This window comes from Phoxinus phoxinus (assembly GCF_949152265.1).
Source record: "Phoxinus phoxinus genome assembly, chromosome: 5".
NCBI lineage: Eukaryota > Metazoa > Chordata > Actinopteri > Cypriniformes > Leuciscidae > Phoxinus > Phoxinus phoxinus.
Genome location: NC_136880.1, coordinates 12183298 through 12200441, shown reverse-complemented (window position 1 = coordinate 12200441; position 17144 = coordinate 12183298). Strand labels below are relative to the sequence as shown.

Sequence of the window (17144 nt, the reverse complement as noted above, 5' to 3'; positions counted from 1 at the left end):
ATAGAAATTACTCAGCTTTCACAGCAGTCTTTTAAAAAATATTTAAGATTGTTTAAAATACTATACTAAAAAAATAACAGGTTAAGTAGGATATAGCCTACAGATTTAATTTTAAGAAGCAGGATTGAAGAGTATTTATATGTAGTTTTTTTTCCTTTATTTCCCACGAACATCAATACTCCACACTCCATTCCAGTAACAAACTAATTTGCCAACAAAACAAAAAGCCCTCCATTCAGCAAGGTGGCGCCAATCTGCAATTAACTCAAATAAGTCGACAAAGAAGAAGAACAACAACAACATACAAGCTCCGAAGCACAGATACACGTTTAGTAAAGGTTTCTAAATTTTACGGAGCATCAATGAAACATCAGGAAATTTAGTATAAGTAGCTCATGAACATGAGTGAGGCAGAACCCTGCAGGGTGAACACTGAGAAACAAAGAGGTTGGTGATCATTATTGAGTCTCCATTCAAGCTGCTGGTAACATAAAACACATCCGTAAGATCCGTTCACCTATTTCTATTTTTTTTATTTAAAAAAATAAATAAAAATCTGTGACCTGTGAAATAACATTAAAAAATGTACAGCTAATCGTTTTGCTAACTTTCACCAGATAAACTGTTCAAAATGTAATACCAGCTAAAGTAGCCACTATTAACAATATGACCAGTGGACATTAAATATTCATAAAGCCTATGACAATGTAAATGACCTCATCGCGTCGCATGTGATTTAACTTAAAAAGGTGACCGACAATTTGCTGTGAACCTAGATAACATTGGTGTATAATAATTGTTTAAAGTATTAAAATAGCTATAATAAAATAAAGAATGGTGAAAAACAGAGACAGTTGACTGAATTCGGTCAATGCTGCTTCGTCACGAAAGTTTGTCTTGTTGTCCATTAAAACATTTAAATGTTGCGAGTCTACAAATAACAAACTTGAGTAGCCTATGTAACAAATTACATACTTCCGCTCAATTTTCATTTCCCTTCAGTACTACGTCTGGGCTTGCGGTATATTCTTGGGTTCCCTTTCGAAGGGAACTCGACAATACGTCATCGACGCTTTGGGGAACGCCTCAGGCGTGACAGGTGTCTGAAATCACAATCAAATCACGGCAATCACATTGACCGGCGACAGCCCGTGAATCATTACGTGAATGATTAACGTGCGACCTGGAAGTATATAAGGGCGCCTTGCAAACATGACAAATCATCTTTTCGTCTTCAGGGACTGTTTTGTCTGTAACCGCTTTTGAAAATCAGGTATTTATGAAATGCACTGAGAAGGCTGAGTGTTTTCAACTGTGCTTTTTCTGTCTGGAGGAAGAGCGCGCACAGGCAGTTCTTGAGGGAACTGCCTGTACAATTGCGAGCGTTTTTCTTTGAGAACGCTCCGATCTCGTCTGACCCTCTCCTTGAGAGAAGAGGGCTCAGCATCTGGGTGGAAAAAAAAAAAAAAAAGGGATCCCAGATGAAGCCCGCCGATCGCCTTGAGAGGGGTATAATCCTCTCAAGCGATGCGGCGGCTGACGAGATTAAGCAGTGAGTGCTTTTCCGGACAAACAGGAGATGGCTGATGAGGTTGGTGATAATCAATCTTCTCAGCCACCCTGCCCCGTGTATGCTGAACTGGTGGTTTTATGGTAACGTTGGGGGAAAATCGCTCACTATGAGAGCGTTTTTTCCTCAGTCATAAAACCACTAGCTCAGGTGAGCCTTTCATTTCTTCCCGATCTCATACTGAGATCGAGAGGACATGGAAGAACCCATACTCTGCCCGTGTCCACCGACATCAGCGGGCTAGTCTCACTGATGTTGAGGTGATAGGAGAGCATGGGTATGTGTCGATGCCGCCCATTGACGAGACGTTTGCAACTATCTCGTGTCTGGACAGGCGTCTACACTGAGAGCTCAAACCCTGCCAGTTGAATGGCAGAGCATACACGCCAGCGGGTCAGGCCGGTGCTACCCTGCACATCATGGTGGTGTTGCAGGTACACCAGGCCAATCTGCTGGGGGATCTCGTCCAGGGGGTGGGGCCCCTGAGGCGGTTACTGAGCTGCGCCACGGAGTGAACCTGGCCGACATCGGGGAGAAGAGAGAAAGAAGAGAAAAAATCTTTCTCCTCGATTCGCCCTCGCCCTCTGAGCTTTTTGGCACCTCCGTGTAGGCGGTGGCTGGAAAGTTCAGAGAGGCGAGGGCGCGCTCAGCTGTATTAGGACAAATACATACCGCTGAGATCCGTATCCACACCCAGACAGACGGGAGGGCCTGGCCCATCATGGTCCGGGGACCTTAGACAGGGCCAGAGAGCCAGTGTCGCCTCTCGGGCGCCTCCTCCGTGGAGGAGTAGATCGCTGTAGAGGTGCAACTCCCGCAAGAAGAGGGATCTGAGGGAGGTGATCCAGCACGATTGCACACAGCATTGGCATGGATCACCTCCCCCTGAGGGCGTGATTATATCTTAGCCCTCTCCTCTCTTCCCCGACTCCCCAGACACTTTCTACATCAGGCCTGAGGCTGGGCTCATGGTTAGAACAATGTTCTGTTGGCCTGCCTCTGCTTGGTTAGGAGAGTGCCTCTTTCAGGCATGTATAGGTGGTAGACCCCATGTTCATAAAGAACTGTCTGGTAAGTCTTCACTTCGCACGCCGCAGGTGAGCTGAGTGGTCTTCTTTAAGAGTAATTTGTGTGCAACTAACACTAAAATTTATCTCTCTACAGACCTCGTTCCCTGTATAGAGCTATGGGGTCATGTAAGGTACATTTTTGGATTATTAGGGCCCTGAAGTCCCCCTTTAGGTGGCTAGAACGACTATCTTAGCCCTCGGGCTGTTAGCCACCTCAGGGTAGAGTAGTTGGTCTCCCTCCCATAGGATTTTCATCTTGGAGTATAGACTGACGCTAGTGCTTCAGATAGATCTTATGTCCGGTCCATGGGACCGTCTGACTTCCTTCCTGAGTACATCGCCCCCTTGAGCTCTGTTTGGGTTTTCATTGGGCTGAGCGATTCTGCAGCCAGTTGTATGAAATAATAACTATTTTTCTAGTAAGGCTGTGGCTCCTCCGAGCCCTCAGGTAGATCTATGCTTGCAGGCTGGCCCTCACCAGGGCCGCCTCTGTAGCTGGCCTAGGCTGTGCCAGGGATAGTGGAGGCGCTCTGCTTAAGCATTTCTGCCTCTGAGCCTTCACTGTGTGAATTTAGGTTCCTAGCATCCCTGTATGACAGCCTCCTCCAATGGGAGTCGTTAGGCCAAGGCCCGCCCCCTTCTCTGCATTCTGGGGCGACAAGTGTAATGCAGCGTGGTGCAGAGGCATGGTTTATAAAGATCCTGGGTTAGGCCTCAAATAGGCCTCCCCGGTACAATGTGTCTTTATTGAGCAGGGTTAGGCCGCCTTTCGCCTCACGAAGAGGCTGGGTCTGTCTGCCCGACCCTGCCGTGCAGAACTAGCATACGGATATGGGCTGCCAGTATAGGCTTTACTCACCTCGCTGAGCTACTGCTCAAGCGTCGGGTTGTAGGTGGTTGGCTCACAAACAAGCCCCACTCCCCTAGGTTGGGCACAGATACTTTTTCTGTCACCCCTAGAGCCACTGGCGGGCCCGCACCCTGGTAAACCTCAGGGTGAGGTGGAGAGTATTCCCCTGTGATACAGGGCAGGTCTGAGTCCTTCACTTTCAGTTCTGTATTATCCTACCTCGCACCACTATGGCTCGGGTTGAGCGGAAAGTTCTAGCCTTCACTTCTTTTTTGGTCGAAGTACGCTCCCCTGAAGCCAGAGCATTGCCATGAGCTGACGCCCATGCTTACAGATGGTAGGCCCCTGGCTCTGGGGCCTCCATTGAGGCAGAGTGGCGTATGTTGTACTCCCCTTGCTCAAAGGGTGCTAGCGCTTTTGCTGAGTACACTGCCATGGGCAATGTGATTAGGTACCAGAATGCTGTAGGCGCTGTGTAAACAGCTTATCTGCCAACGAGGGCTGCGCCATTAGGTAGTAGGCCTCAGCAGGCCTCCTGTATGGGCAGCCCCCAAGTGGGCGCTGTAGGCCAGCTCACTTCAAAAAAGTGTTGCTGGCCTTGGTGGTTCGGGCAGTTGACTCACTGATGGGTAGTAGGCCCTAAACAGGCCTCCTCGGAAGTGAGTCCCAACATTGTGGGACTTACTTGTTGGTGTGGTATGATTCCCAACAGTGTACCTTTGGAGCAGATTGACTTGCTGTCAGCTAGTAGGCCCAACCAGGCCTCCCTGATAGGCGAGTCCCCAGTGGGCTGGCCTTAGCAGGCCGCCTTCGAACCGTCACCCAGATTCAGGGCTCGTAGCTACCAGTTGTTTAAGATTACTTTCAGGTAGTAGGCCTCCTCAGGCCTCCCTGAAGGTGAATTCCCACTTACGGTGGCTATCAGGTAGTAGGCCTTACCAGGCCTCCCTGTAGGCAAGCCCAAAGGACAGGCAACTGGACAGCTAGCCTGACCTACTATCAGGTAGTAGGCCTCACCGGGCCTCCCTGAAGGCATGTTCTCACATAATGTGATTATCAGGTGGTAGGCCGCTAACCGGGCCTCCCTGAATGTGAGCTCCCAAGTATCGTGGCTGTCAGGTAGTAGGCCTCACCAGGCCTCCCTGAAGGTAGTTCCCACATACTGTGGTTATCAGGTTACAGGCCTCACCAGGCCTTCCTGGTCATGAGCTCCCACATGCTGGGGTTATCAGGTAGTAGGCCTCACCAGGCCTCCCTGAAGGTGAGTTCCCTCATACTGTGGTTATCAGGTTACAGGCCTCACCAGGCCTTCCTGGTTATGAGTCTCCACATGTCAGGTTACGGGCCTCACTCGGCCTTCCTGAATGTGGGCTCCCACATATTGTGGTTATTAGGTTACAGGCCTCATCCGGCCTTCCTGGTTTTGAGCTCCCACACACTGTGGTCGCTAGGTTACAGGCCTCACCAGGCCTTCCTGGTCATGAGAGCTCCCACATACTGGGGTTATCAGGTGACAGGCCTCACCAGGCCTTCCTGGTTATGAGCTCCCACATACTGTGGTTATCAGGTTACAGGCCTCACCAGGCCTTCCTGGTTATGAGCTCCCACATACTGTGGTTATCAGGTTACAGGCCTCACTAGGCCTTCCTGGTCATGAGAGCTCCCACATACTGGAGTTATCAGGTTACAGGCCTCACCAGGCCTTCCTGGTTATGAGCTCCCACATACTGGGGTTATCAGGTTACAGGCCTCACCAGGCCTTCCTGGTTATGAGCTCCCACATACTGTGGTTATCAGGTTACAGGCCTCACCAGGCCTTCCTGGTTATGAGCTCCCACATACTGTGGTTATCAGGTAGTAGGCCTCCAGGCCTCCCTGTGAGTGGTTCCCCAACCATGCTGGGTTCTGGAAGCTAGTGGCCGCCTGCTATCAGTTCAGCTGGCCTTATTAGGCCGTTGCTAAAAGCGAGCTCGTGCCCTGGCTCAACTAAAGTGTTCATCCTCTGCTTCTGGTTCCCTCCGGGAACTTCTTACTCTGCCTACAGCCTGGTTCCTACCAGTCGGTCCATTGCTCCCCTCACTAAGGGTCTCTATGAGTGTTTGGACTCCTGAGTCTGGTCAGACGGTCGTAGGCCTCTCGTGAGGCCTCCCAATTAGATCAGCCCCTAGGCCTTCACAGGCCTCCTCAGTGTTTCAAACACAAACACTGGGTAGATCCGTGGATCGAGTAGAGAAACTCCCCTCTCTAGCAAGGGTTTAAAGCACTATGCTGAGTCATACTCTCCGGGATATCCAGTCTCTGAGATCCGGGCTGAGGGTTCACTGCCAGCTTCGCAGTCCCTCGGGTTGGATGCCTTACCTAAGGCAAATGTCCAGAGGCTCTGTCTCCAGACAGACAGGAATTTGGCCAGACTGAAGTGTCCGACGTAGTGACACCAGGTCAGGCCGTCCTGGTGGCATTTCGGGTGGTATATTCCCCCGAATAGTGACTGGCTGGGGTTCCCTCGGGTTCCCTAGCCACATTCCCTAGAAGGGACCCCTTCTAAATTGAAGTTGTGGTCCTAGGCCTTTGAGCAGGCCCAGGTAGGCCTTCGGATTACATATTTGGAGTTCCTCCTGTTAGGCTTATAGCTTGGGCTATGACCGTAGGGAATGCTGTCACTGACAGCCCAGTGTGACCTGAGGGTGAGTGGTTCTTGCATTTCATTTGAATTTGCTGGTTCTGACAGTTGTCACTGCCTCCTGGCATGCACTCCCCTCAGCATGGCGGAGTGGGTATTTCGTTCCCCAAAGCGTCGATGACGTATTGTCGAGTTCCCTTCGAAAGGGAACGTCTCAGGTTACAACTGTAACCTTTGTTCCCTGAGAACAGGGAACGAGACAATACGTCTCCCTGCCATGCCTCGGGGCCTGCCTACCAAACAGTCCCTTCAGACGAAGGATGATTTGTCATGTTTGCAAGGCGCCCTTATATACTTCCAGGTCGCACGTTAATCATTCACGTAATGATTCACGGGCTGTCGCCGGTCAATGTGATTGCCGTGATTTGATTGTGATTTCAGACACCTGTCACGCCTGAGGCGTTCCCCAAAGCGTCGATGACGTATTGTCTCGTTCCCTGTTCTCAGGGAACAAAGGTTACAGTTGTAACCTGAGACGTTTTTTCTCCAGTCAATTTTTTACCGGTCCAACCAGCGAACAGAGGGAGTGGCTGAGAACGATGACGTTGAGGTCGTGCGCTAGTTTGAGTTGACATACGTCACGAGACTCACGACCAAACGTTAGCGATTGGTTATGGCAGATCCAGAGTTGCTCTGGGCAGATCCAATAGTTTTAAACTTCAACAGAGTATCCGCCTTCAAGGAAGTTAACAATGGAGAGTGGCCAGACTCTCTGTACATGAAATGTACGAGAGTCTGATAGGACCAGGCTATGAAAATTTAATTTTTAATGTGAATTATGAAATTGTTTTAACATGACAATGTTTGGTCATCCTTGAAATATTATCCCTATTTATAGAAGTAAAGATTTCAAGATATAGGAAAACTCGCACTTATTTAAAAATAAAAAAGACTTAAAAATACCATTGTAACCAGTAGGTGGCTGCAGAGGAGCACTTATTGGATTAATAGCTATGTCCACTCCATAATATATTTTTCAATCGTTTGCTTTTGAATTAATATTTAGACATCATTAATGCTAATAATTAAAGTAAATTGTATCTACATTATAATAAAACTGCACATTGTAATTTCTGTAGGGTAAGTATATTTATTACCAAGGCATTTGTCAGTAATACAGTAAAATGCGGGAACATGTGAATAACTGCGTTGCATGTTGATTTAAGGTGTGCCCCTTCATTTTCTGCTTGAGCTCTCAAAATGTTCAGTAAGTGGCTAGAAATGCTCCTAGAACATTTTTTTAGTCTGGAGTCCTGAAGTGATATTCAGAGATAATATTAAGTTAATAAAATTTAATTATTATTGTGATTTTACAAAGCCATTTAATTATTTGTTGGAGTGTAGTGACCAGGTATTTATATCTTTAGCATCTGATTTTACTTTTTAAGGCAGAAAAATTATCATACAAGTATATGAATGAATGAATGAATTCAATAAAATTACTATTCACAATGTAGTTTTCAGCCATTTTTTTAAATCAATGGCTTATTAAATGTTGGTTTAAATCAAGAATTTACATGGTTGTATTTATTAACATTAATAATTACAGGGAATATATGGTGAATACTGGATTTCTTTTATTTCAATTACATCTAAAAAATAAAATAGAAATACAAGTGAAGTAAAAGTAGTAAATTCATAAACAACAAAAGAACACGTTCGAACGATTTGTGATTGAATAACAACAGTCACATTTTATATTAATACAAAATTAATCATCAAATTTCCATTGAGTTCACTGAGAATTTTCATTTAAAATATCAACACTAGGCCTATATAATAACTAGAACTACTAAACCAATTAGGTTTGAGGTTTAACAAAAATGTAATGTTTTAATCTTGAAATGTTAGTTCAGCATGGTTTAGGTGTTCATACAAAAGCAGTCGCAGTCTGCATGTTTTAGCCGTTTCTGATTGAAAACAGTTCACCACATGTTCCAGTTTGTGCTTCTTTGGCTGCGTTTACACTTGGCATTAACATGCGACCTGTATCCGGATGTTGTCCACATACACATTGAAAACACAAAACGCGCTTCTGATGGGAATGTTATCCGATCAGCGTGTCCTGGTCCAGAGGTAGTCGAGGACGCATTGTGATCGGATCTCAGTGTGATGTAAACGCAATCCAGCCGGCGTGTCTGCATTCACAGGTGGACGTCATACATAAATCCCCGCCCAGTCTCCCCACGTGCTGTCAGACAATAATGGCCAGGCGCAGTTTAGACAATAAATTAAACTTATTTGAACCTTACAATAAACGTCAATATTTTAAACAGTTTATTTAGACTTACATGATACTGTGTGTCATTTTTCATTTTAATTGTGCAACATTATCTGATCGTATTTTGTATGATCAACTGTTCTTCATTCAAAAAACGTAATTTGATCTAAGACTGGAGGTGCACAGGAAAGTAAAGTGAGTGAGTGAAAGCAATTGGAACATTGCTTAATATGTATAATCTTTACTCTTAATTTGGTGTCGTGCCTAGGGCTGCAACTAACGATTATTTTAATAATCGATTAATCTGTCGATAATTCTTTCGATTAATCGGATAAAAATAAAAAAGCATTCATTTCCAACCCTTTATTCAAAAACAGAACTGACAGTGCAAATTCACAGTGCAAAAAAATCTTCAGAAAGTGCACAAACAGGTTGCTCCTTGAACATCCCTGAGCTGTTAAAGTAATAATTTTTTTTTTATTGACTAACACAAAAAACATACACATGTGCTTTACATCTGCCAAATATATAGGACTTTTTTTTTAAATAAAGTGCACAAAAAGATGTATATTTTTGTTTAAGGGACCTGAGCTGTCAGAACAATAAATTGTTTTTAAAAAATAAAGAAAAATACAAATCAGAAAACTTAACAGGATTTGTTTAAACGTCAGAACTTGTTCTCCACACTACACTCACAGACGCACACACTCACTAAAAAATACAATGGATTGTCCACCTCGTATGGTGTGTATTTTGCAGCTCATCCTTTCCGAGCATATAGTGAAGTTTCTCTACTAGTTTCTCATTTAGACTTAGAGTAAAGAATAAAAAATTCAGTGCTACTCGGACACACTCGGTCTCTCTTGCGCGTGCCGACACACTCGCGCGCAAACACACGTGTCTCAAGCGCAGTGTCGCTCGCGGAGTTCGCTTCGCTTTTGTCCAGTCCGGCGCATCATAGCTCTGTGCTCAACTAAACATTTTTTTTTTTTTTTTTAATGCACATCTCCGCGTCGCGCGACACAATAAATCGATAATGAAATTTGTTGCCAACTATTTTGATAATCGATTTTTATCGATCCGTTGTTGCAGCCCTAGACCTAATTTAAATATGATGCAAAAACTGAAATCCGATCGGTTATCCAGATACAGAGGCTACTTAATATGAACAAATGTAAACACACCGTGTCCTGATTGGCTAATGATCCGATCTGCTTGATTGCATCACGGTGATTGCATGTTAATGCCAAGTGTAAACGCAGCCTTTGACAAAATTGATGTACAGACTTTCAGCTGTTTGCAATGAGTAAATCAAACAAAAGTGAAAATAGTGAAAAGAAAAAAAAGTGAACACAACAAATAGGCTTTCTCTAAATTAAACTGAAAATTCAACTTTTAATGACTTCTGCAGTCTCAAAATTATTCAACCCCTTTATATCAACCATCTTTAGTACTTAGTAGAACACACTTTTGCTGTTATGACCTGCTGTAAACTAGATGTATAACCAGACACCAGCTTCTGGCAGCATTTCTGATTAATCTAAGCCTATTCCTCGAGAGCAATGGCCTCCAGTTCAGTAATGTTCTTGGGTTTGCGTGCCTAAACCACCGCCTTTAAATCCCACCAGTTTTTCTATGGGGTTCAAGGTGACTGTGATCTGTTGTGCACTTGTGAGGGATTCTATTCATGGGGTTGAATCATTTTGAGACTGCAGAAGTCATTAAAAGTTACATTTTCAGTTTAATTTGGGGAAACCACTTAAAACATTTGTTGTGTTGGGCTATTTCAATTACTTTAGTTTGATTCGCTCATTGCAAACAGCTGAAAATATAAAAATTTTGCCAATAATATTGATTTGCAATGGGGGTTGAATAATTGTGATTACAACTGTAGGTCTTACCAACATGATCTCATGAAAATGCATATCGATAGCACGAATTGTATTATTGTATAATTTATATGCAAAACATTTTTTTTATGTGCATATGATACTACGGGTGGGCGGTATGACCAAAATTCGATTTTTACGGTATGATTGATTTTATTTCACGGTAACGATATATGTAAGGGATAACGTACAGCGAGGCGGTTGTTATAGCGACATACAACACCGACAGGCTGATCGGGAGCCCGACGCGAAGCGGAGGAACAAATGTTGAAACAAATTACTTGTGCTACCGCTGCTAGTGGGCACATTAGCTCTACATAATTTGCACATCACGTTTTTCTGGTCGTTGTCAGATTTTGCAAACCCAAACCATGTCCATACAACAGATGTCGCACCTCTTTTAATAACAAGTTGCTCCTCCTGCTCGGGATTGCTTTGTGGGTCCTCCTCATGTGCTCAATCACCTTTCTCCATGTTTCAAACATGCAAACTCGCAGCTTCTTGATCAGTCTCATGTGGAGCCGCAGCGTCCCGTTTCAGTATCACGCACGTTGCACGTGAGTTAACCACGCCCACTTATTTGCATGTCGGTGTATACACGGAATAAAAAAATCTGTTACGGTTGACATTTTCTTCCGCGGTAACGATATATACCGTCATAACGCCCAGCCCTATATGATACTGTAAACCCCTTGGGTAGGATTAGTGGTGTGGAATACTTGCGTATTACACGCCACAAAGTGTGTATCATATGCACGCGAAAAAAATATTTTTCCGTGTATAAATTGCACGATAAATACAATCCGTGCTATAGATACGCACTTTCATGAGATTGGGCTGGTCATACGTAAGCACTTCTTATCAATTTATGTGTCTGGACTAGGGCTGTCACATTTGAGAAAAATAAAATTCGAACGGATATCAAATACCAAGCTATGTATTCGAATATATTCGAATATCAACCCCCCTCCACGAAAAACAAAACAAAACAAAAAACGTAACGGAGATTCAATCACAACTTTACTAACATGAACAGGACTCCCAAAATTACACTTATAGGACTCATATCCTTGCAAATAAACCTTGCCTTTACACGTGCATCTGGCAATTGGTGCCGACCAGTTGTGCAGGAAAGTATGCAGTCATACGATGTTGGACGCCTGGCGATGCTCTGGCCGTCTGCTGCGTTTCTGGGGCTGTTTACACCTGGCCACTTCATGCGTTTTCTCAGATCGGATAGCTATCTTTTTTTATCAAAACGATTCCATTTACACCTGGTTCACATAGGCCTAAATGTGTTTCTGCAAAACGGATATAAATCCGATCTTCAATTCCCGCGCTATATATGGATTTAATGTCACCGAAAGCAACAGATATGAGCTGCATTTTATTGATCATCAGCTAACATTTCAAAATCAAAGACTGCAATAAGAGAGAGCAGCAGCCCTGGTAAGAATTTCGTTTCTTTACTTTTAATGAAGATTATTAGGCTATTATTGTGTGTTAAAGCGCCTGCGACTTACTTTCACTTTGATTTGCGATAGTTTGCACGTTGGCTTGACGCTTGATGAATAGATCATCTGCGGTGATGCGTGTTGCAGCGCGCCGTCATATCTGACAATAATATACAGCCTGTAACACGCTTTCAAAAACAAACGGTCTAATCATAAACTGTAAAAAATGAGCTAGACATGGCACTTTAAAAACCGGATAGTTTATTTGTAGTTCGATTACGGATATTTCACGTCATGTTCGAATGCATATTCGAATATCGAATAAAAAGTGACAGCCCTAGTCTGGACTACACACAATTGAAGACAACAGGTGAGAAATTCTAGTAGTTTTCAGTAGACTTTTCAGCTGCAGATTTTCAGTCAAAAGTTTGACATTCTCAAGGTCCAAGTACAAGTGTTCTTGCCCGACACTTTTGACTGTGCAAAGAATAGAAATAAGAGAAGACAGCCTGTATAATTTTTACACTTCAGAATTATACTTCAGATAGAGGGTTTAACTATCACACGCCTTTTTTGTATATTTTTTTGTGACGTATCCTTTCTCCGTGGAACTAAGCAACTCTTCTCATCGCGACAGGGAAGTCAACAACTCTGGATGGTCAATTTCTTTGCAATCCTTGATCTGTTCCCTTAGTTGGAGATTTTACCTTTTGCATCGCCAGTAAACAAGAAAAAGTGAGGTTACGCTACAGATTAAAATATAGAAGTGCCTGTACTGTGAAGTGCCAGTACTACTGGCCCATTTTAAGCACTAATTAACATGAAAATTAAAACTATAGAATTAATTTGTCAGTTACTCTTATTTCATTCTGTATGACATTTATCTCTTGAATAAAATTTTGACATTTAATGTGTTCACTTTAGGTCTGATGGAGGTGAAAGAGGAATGTCAGGAAATAAATGAAGCGGAGGAGAAACATCAGTATCCGGAACCTCGGAATTTTAAACCTGAAGAAAAATCTTTGACTTTTGTGAATTATTATTTTACATTTTTGAAAAAAAGATCTCAAAGAAAAGAGGTACAACATTCTTTTACATGCAATCAGTGTGGAAAGAGTTTCCTTCATAAACAACTCCTCGTTGACCACATACGAATTCACTTGGGGTTGGAGCCCTTCACATGTGATCAGTGTGGAGAGAGTTTTGTGCGTAAAGCACTCTTGAATGATCACATGAGAATCCACACTGGACAGAACCCTTTCGCATGCCTTCAATGTGGAAAGAGTTTCTCTAATGAGGGAGACCTTAAGCTTCACAAGGAAATTCATGTTGGAGCGAAACCTTACAGCTGTGATCAGTGTGGAAAGAGTTTCAGACGTAAAGGACTTCTCAATGATCACATGAGAGTTCACACAGGAGAAAAACCTTATTTATGCGAGCAGTGTGGAAAGAGTTTCATTCGTAAAGCACTCCTAAATGATCACATGCGAAGTCACACTGGAGATAAGCCTTACAGATGCTCTCAATGTGGGAAGGGTTTCTCACTTAGAGGAAACCTTAATTATCACATGAGAATTCACACCGGAGAGAAGCCTTACAAATGTGATCAATGCGGGAAGAGTTTCACATTTAAAGGAAAACTTAAACATCACTACAGAATTCACACTGGAGCGACACCTTTCACATGCAAGCAGTGTGGGAAGAATTTCGCACAGTCAGACAGCCTTACGTATCATCTGCGCTCTCATGCTGGAATAAAGCCATTTAAATGTGATCAGTGCGGTGAAGCATTTGTTTTGGGATCACGTTTAAAACAACACATGAACGTTCATGCAAATGAGAGGCCTTACATTTGTTCTGTTTGTGGAAAGACTTTTTCACGTCTGGACTGTTTTAAAATGCACCATAAAGTTCATACTGGAGTGAAATCTCATGTGTGCTCTGAGTGTGGGAATAGCTTTGGCAGAGCCGGCGACTTGAAAATTCACCAAAGAATCCATACTGGAGAAAAACCGCACAAGTGTTCACATTGTGACAAGAGTTTCAATCAGTCAGGGCAGCTGAAAATACATGAGCGAGTGCACACTGGAGAGAAGCCATACCAGTGCCCTTCATGTGGAAAGAGTTTCAGGTCATTAAGTGCTCGACAGATTCATGTAAAGAAGCATTGTCCGAAATTGTCAAAGTGAGCTATCTGATCTACAACAATGAGCAGATGATGAGCGAAGATGAGCAGTTTCATTCAACGAATATTTGCTTTAAAAATCTGTATTGGTGAATATTATGCTTATTTAACAAATATTAGTGGGGCAAAACTAATCTAGGTCATACTGATATTTCCACGGTGTCATCTATTGCGGTTTCCCACATTTTCTCCTAAAGTTTTATTGCACTAAATTGTTTTAATGTTTCTCTGGTCTGAAACATCCATCTCAAGTCTTGCAGTCTTCACTAATGGGCTGATGAGCAAATTGGGTCTCAAAATTGCAGTGTTGGGAAAATGTGACTACTTATGACGTCTGAATATCCTTAATTATAGGGTCTTAAAATTACGCGCACACACACACATAATATTTGCCCAAGTCACCTTTATTTATATAGCGCTTTTTACAATACAGATTGTATCAAAGCAGCTTCACAGTGATAACATGAAAATAATAATAAAAAAATTTGCATCATCGTCCACCTTTAAGGCAGATCTATAATATTGTTGAATATTAAATGTCCCCAACTAAGCAAGCCAGAAGGTAAGGCAACAGCGTCAAGGAACCAAAACTCCATCAGGTGACAGAATGGAGAAAAAAACCTTGGGAGAACCCAGGCTCAGTCGGGGGCCAGTTCTCCTCTGGCCAATGAGTGAACAGTGTATGATTATGATTCAGGAGCATTACAGGTCAGAAGTTCAGAATGAATCAGAGTATTTGTCCAGTTCCGGTTGGTTGAAGTCGGAGTGGAGAGGAGGAGAGACTGGTTGACACTTCAGGTCAGCGGTGTCGTCGTGTCCTGGCGCTGGTCCTTCATCAGATCTGGATACGGCCTGGTTCCGGTGGACAGCGGTAAACCTCGGGATAGACAGATAGACTAATATTAGCGTAGACGCCAGAGATGGGGACAAATCACACATGGTCAAGTCCAAGCAAGTCTCAAGTCTTAACCATCAAGTCTCGAGTCAAGTCTCAAGTCACAGTTCAGATAAATCAAGTCAAGTCAAGGGTTCACCCTAAGCAAGTCAAGTCAAGTCCTGATAAGTTTCAAGTCAAGTCACAGTTCTAAAATAAATAGAGGTAAAAAAAAATTGATACATATTTATTTTTGCACAGAAAAGATGAACTTGTATACATATTATTTATCTTATTCATTATACATTTGCTATACATGAATAATATGCATATCTGTGCTACATTAATATTTGAAAATAAAATAGTGTTGTTTACACATAACGTTTAAAGTCTAATGCTACTTCTCTCTGACGAGTGTCTATTACGAGTCACGCAGGCACTGTGCTCCTCCAAGCGTACCGTAGTGATTCAGGATAAGACAAAAACATGGTTTGGAAAATGGATTCATGATGTACCCGTTCATTATATAAATTATGTTCATTTTGAACACAAAAAGTTACGGACTGCAGCAGTTACGGATACCACGGCGTTCTGTTGCGCACGCACAAATTTAACCGTGCACTCGCACACATGCGACCACAACAAATTCTAACTCGCACATTGTCAAAAAATGCGCAATCTGGAACCCTGTAGTGATCACATCGGCGCCTCCATGTTAGCCTGTAATTGTCACAGCCACGCCCTCATCATCACTCACTCCATCCTCACTCGCTCCACCCACTCCTTCACTTTCCCCTGAGTTCTAATCACCTTCACCTGGCCTCTTCATCAGTCACACCCTTTATATACCACTCTCACTCACCAGTCATGATCTGGTCTCGTCAATTACAACTGATATATAGACTCACCTACGCTACTCACCTCAGAGCTATCGCTACTTACCTTCCGTGTTCCGTGGATCCGATCTGCTATCTTCAGCCATCCATCTACCATCCATTGGGAACCCTCGCGAACCCTTTCGCCAGCATCTACAACCAAGAGACTTTGATTACCATTCAGTTAAGTCCAAGTGAACTCTATCTGCTATTGAACTTCTCACCATTGCATCCCGGATCTGTTTGCACCTTGCTTCAATAAACTTCGTTTCAAACTTACCACCTGTCTGCTTCCGTTGTATCCGTGACAGTAATGCAGTAGCCTATGGTAAGCGCAATGCTTTTTAGTTTCCACACGCAGTCCACAAACACTTGAAAATACACACATTTAATACAGACATTATAGCCTACATCATGTAATATAGAGCGGCCCGCTCATTTTAAGATGCCCATCAACATTAAAATTCAGGGTACGCCACTGTTATAGTCAAATTCCCCAATAGGCTACATCTTTTTACGAGACGTATCAGTAATGATAATGGTCACATTTCTAATAAGAAAAAAACATAATAAAATTTATTTGTTACATTAGTAATTGTTATAGATCTTAGTGAAACGGACTATAAAGAGATTACCTTTCCTTGTGGTTCTTGAAATGTCGAATGAAATTTGACGTTGTGGTTGTCGTGTCGCATTTTTGTGTTGCATATTTTGCATCTGGCAAATATTTTTTTATTGGCACGGTCCAGTTCAAAGCCAAACGAGACTATTTCTGGAGCTTGACTACTGTCTGTCATGTTTGGCGCGGTTTAAATTGTGCAGCGTTAAGGCACAGACGCTGATTAGTGGTGCTGACGTCACAATATATATATTTTTTTTTTATTAATTTTATTGCTGTTTGTTTATTATAAGTTCAAGTCATTGTCGAGTCTTCCACTTCAAGTCAAGTCTCAAGTAACTTGTTCTCAAGTCAAAGACAAGTCAAGTCATTTTCATACTTTAATCAAGCAAGTCGCAAGTCCTGAAAATTGTGACTCGAGTCAGACTCGAGTCAAGTCATGTGACTCGAGTCCCCCACCTCTGGTAGACGCCATCCTTCTTATGATGTACCAAGTACATCAGGATTTACGGGAAGTGTTCCCGGTCCCGGCTGTTCTAAACTATGCAGCCTAACATTGAATTATATAAGTCTATAATGTGTTGTGTATGCTAGGTCAAAGAGATGTGTTTTTAGTCTAGATTTGAACTGACAGAGTGTGTCTTCTTCCCGGACAATGTTAGGAAGACTGTTCCAAAGTTTTGGTGCTAAATAGGAAAAGGATCTACCGCCAGCAGTCGATTTTGATATTCTAGGTATTATTAACTGGCCGGAATGTTGAGATCGCAATAGACGTGAAGGACTATAATGCGTTAAGAGCTTGCTCAAGTACTGCGGAGCTAAACCATTTAGTGCTTTGTAAGTGATCAGCAATATTT

The 17144-nt window shown here is 43.0% G+C and overlaps 1 protein-coding gene across 2 annotated transcripts; it reads left to right on the top strand.

Annotated features, from left to right (window-relative positions):
- The first annotated feature begins 263 nt into the window (after nt 1-263).
- LOC306999128 (uncharacterized protein) lies at nt 264-16506 on the top strand. Of its 2 annotated transcripts, XR_013797740.1 has the most exons (4): nt 264-447; nt 12659-14023; nt 14346-15515; nt 15980-16506. XR_013797740.1 is itself a non-coding variant. In XM_079613611.1 (2 exons), exons 1-2 carry the CDS (start codon nt 396-398, stop codon nt 13921-13923), a joined length of 1317 nt encoding a protein of 438 aa, XP_079469737.1. In that variant the 5' UTR covers nt 317-395; the 3' UTR covers nt 13924-14039. The 2 variants fall into 2 exon arrangements, 1 of the variants encoding a protein (XP_079469737.1); XM_079613611.1 differs by lacking the exons at nt 14346-15515; nt 15980-16506 and having other exon boundaries at nt 317-447; nt 12659-14039.
- Nucleotides 16507-17144: the final 638 nt, after the last annotated feature.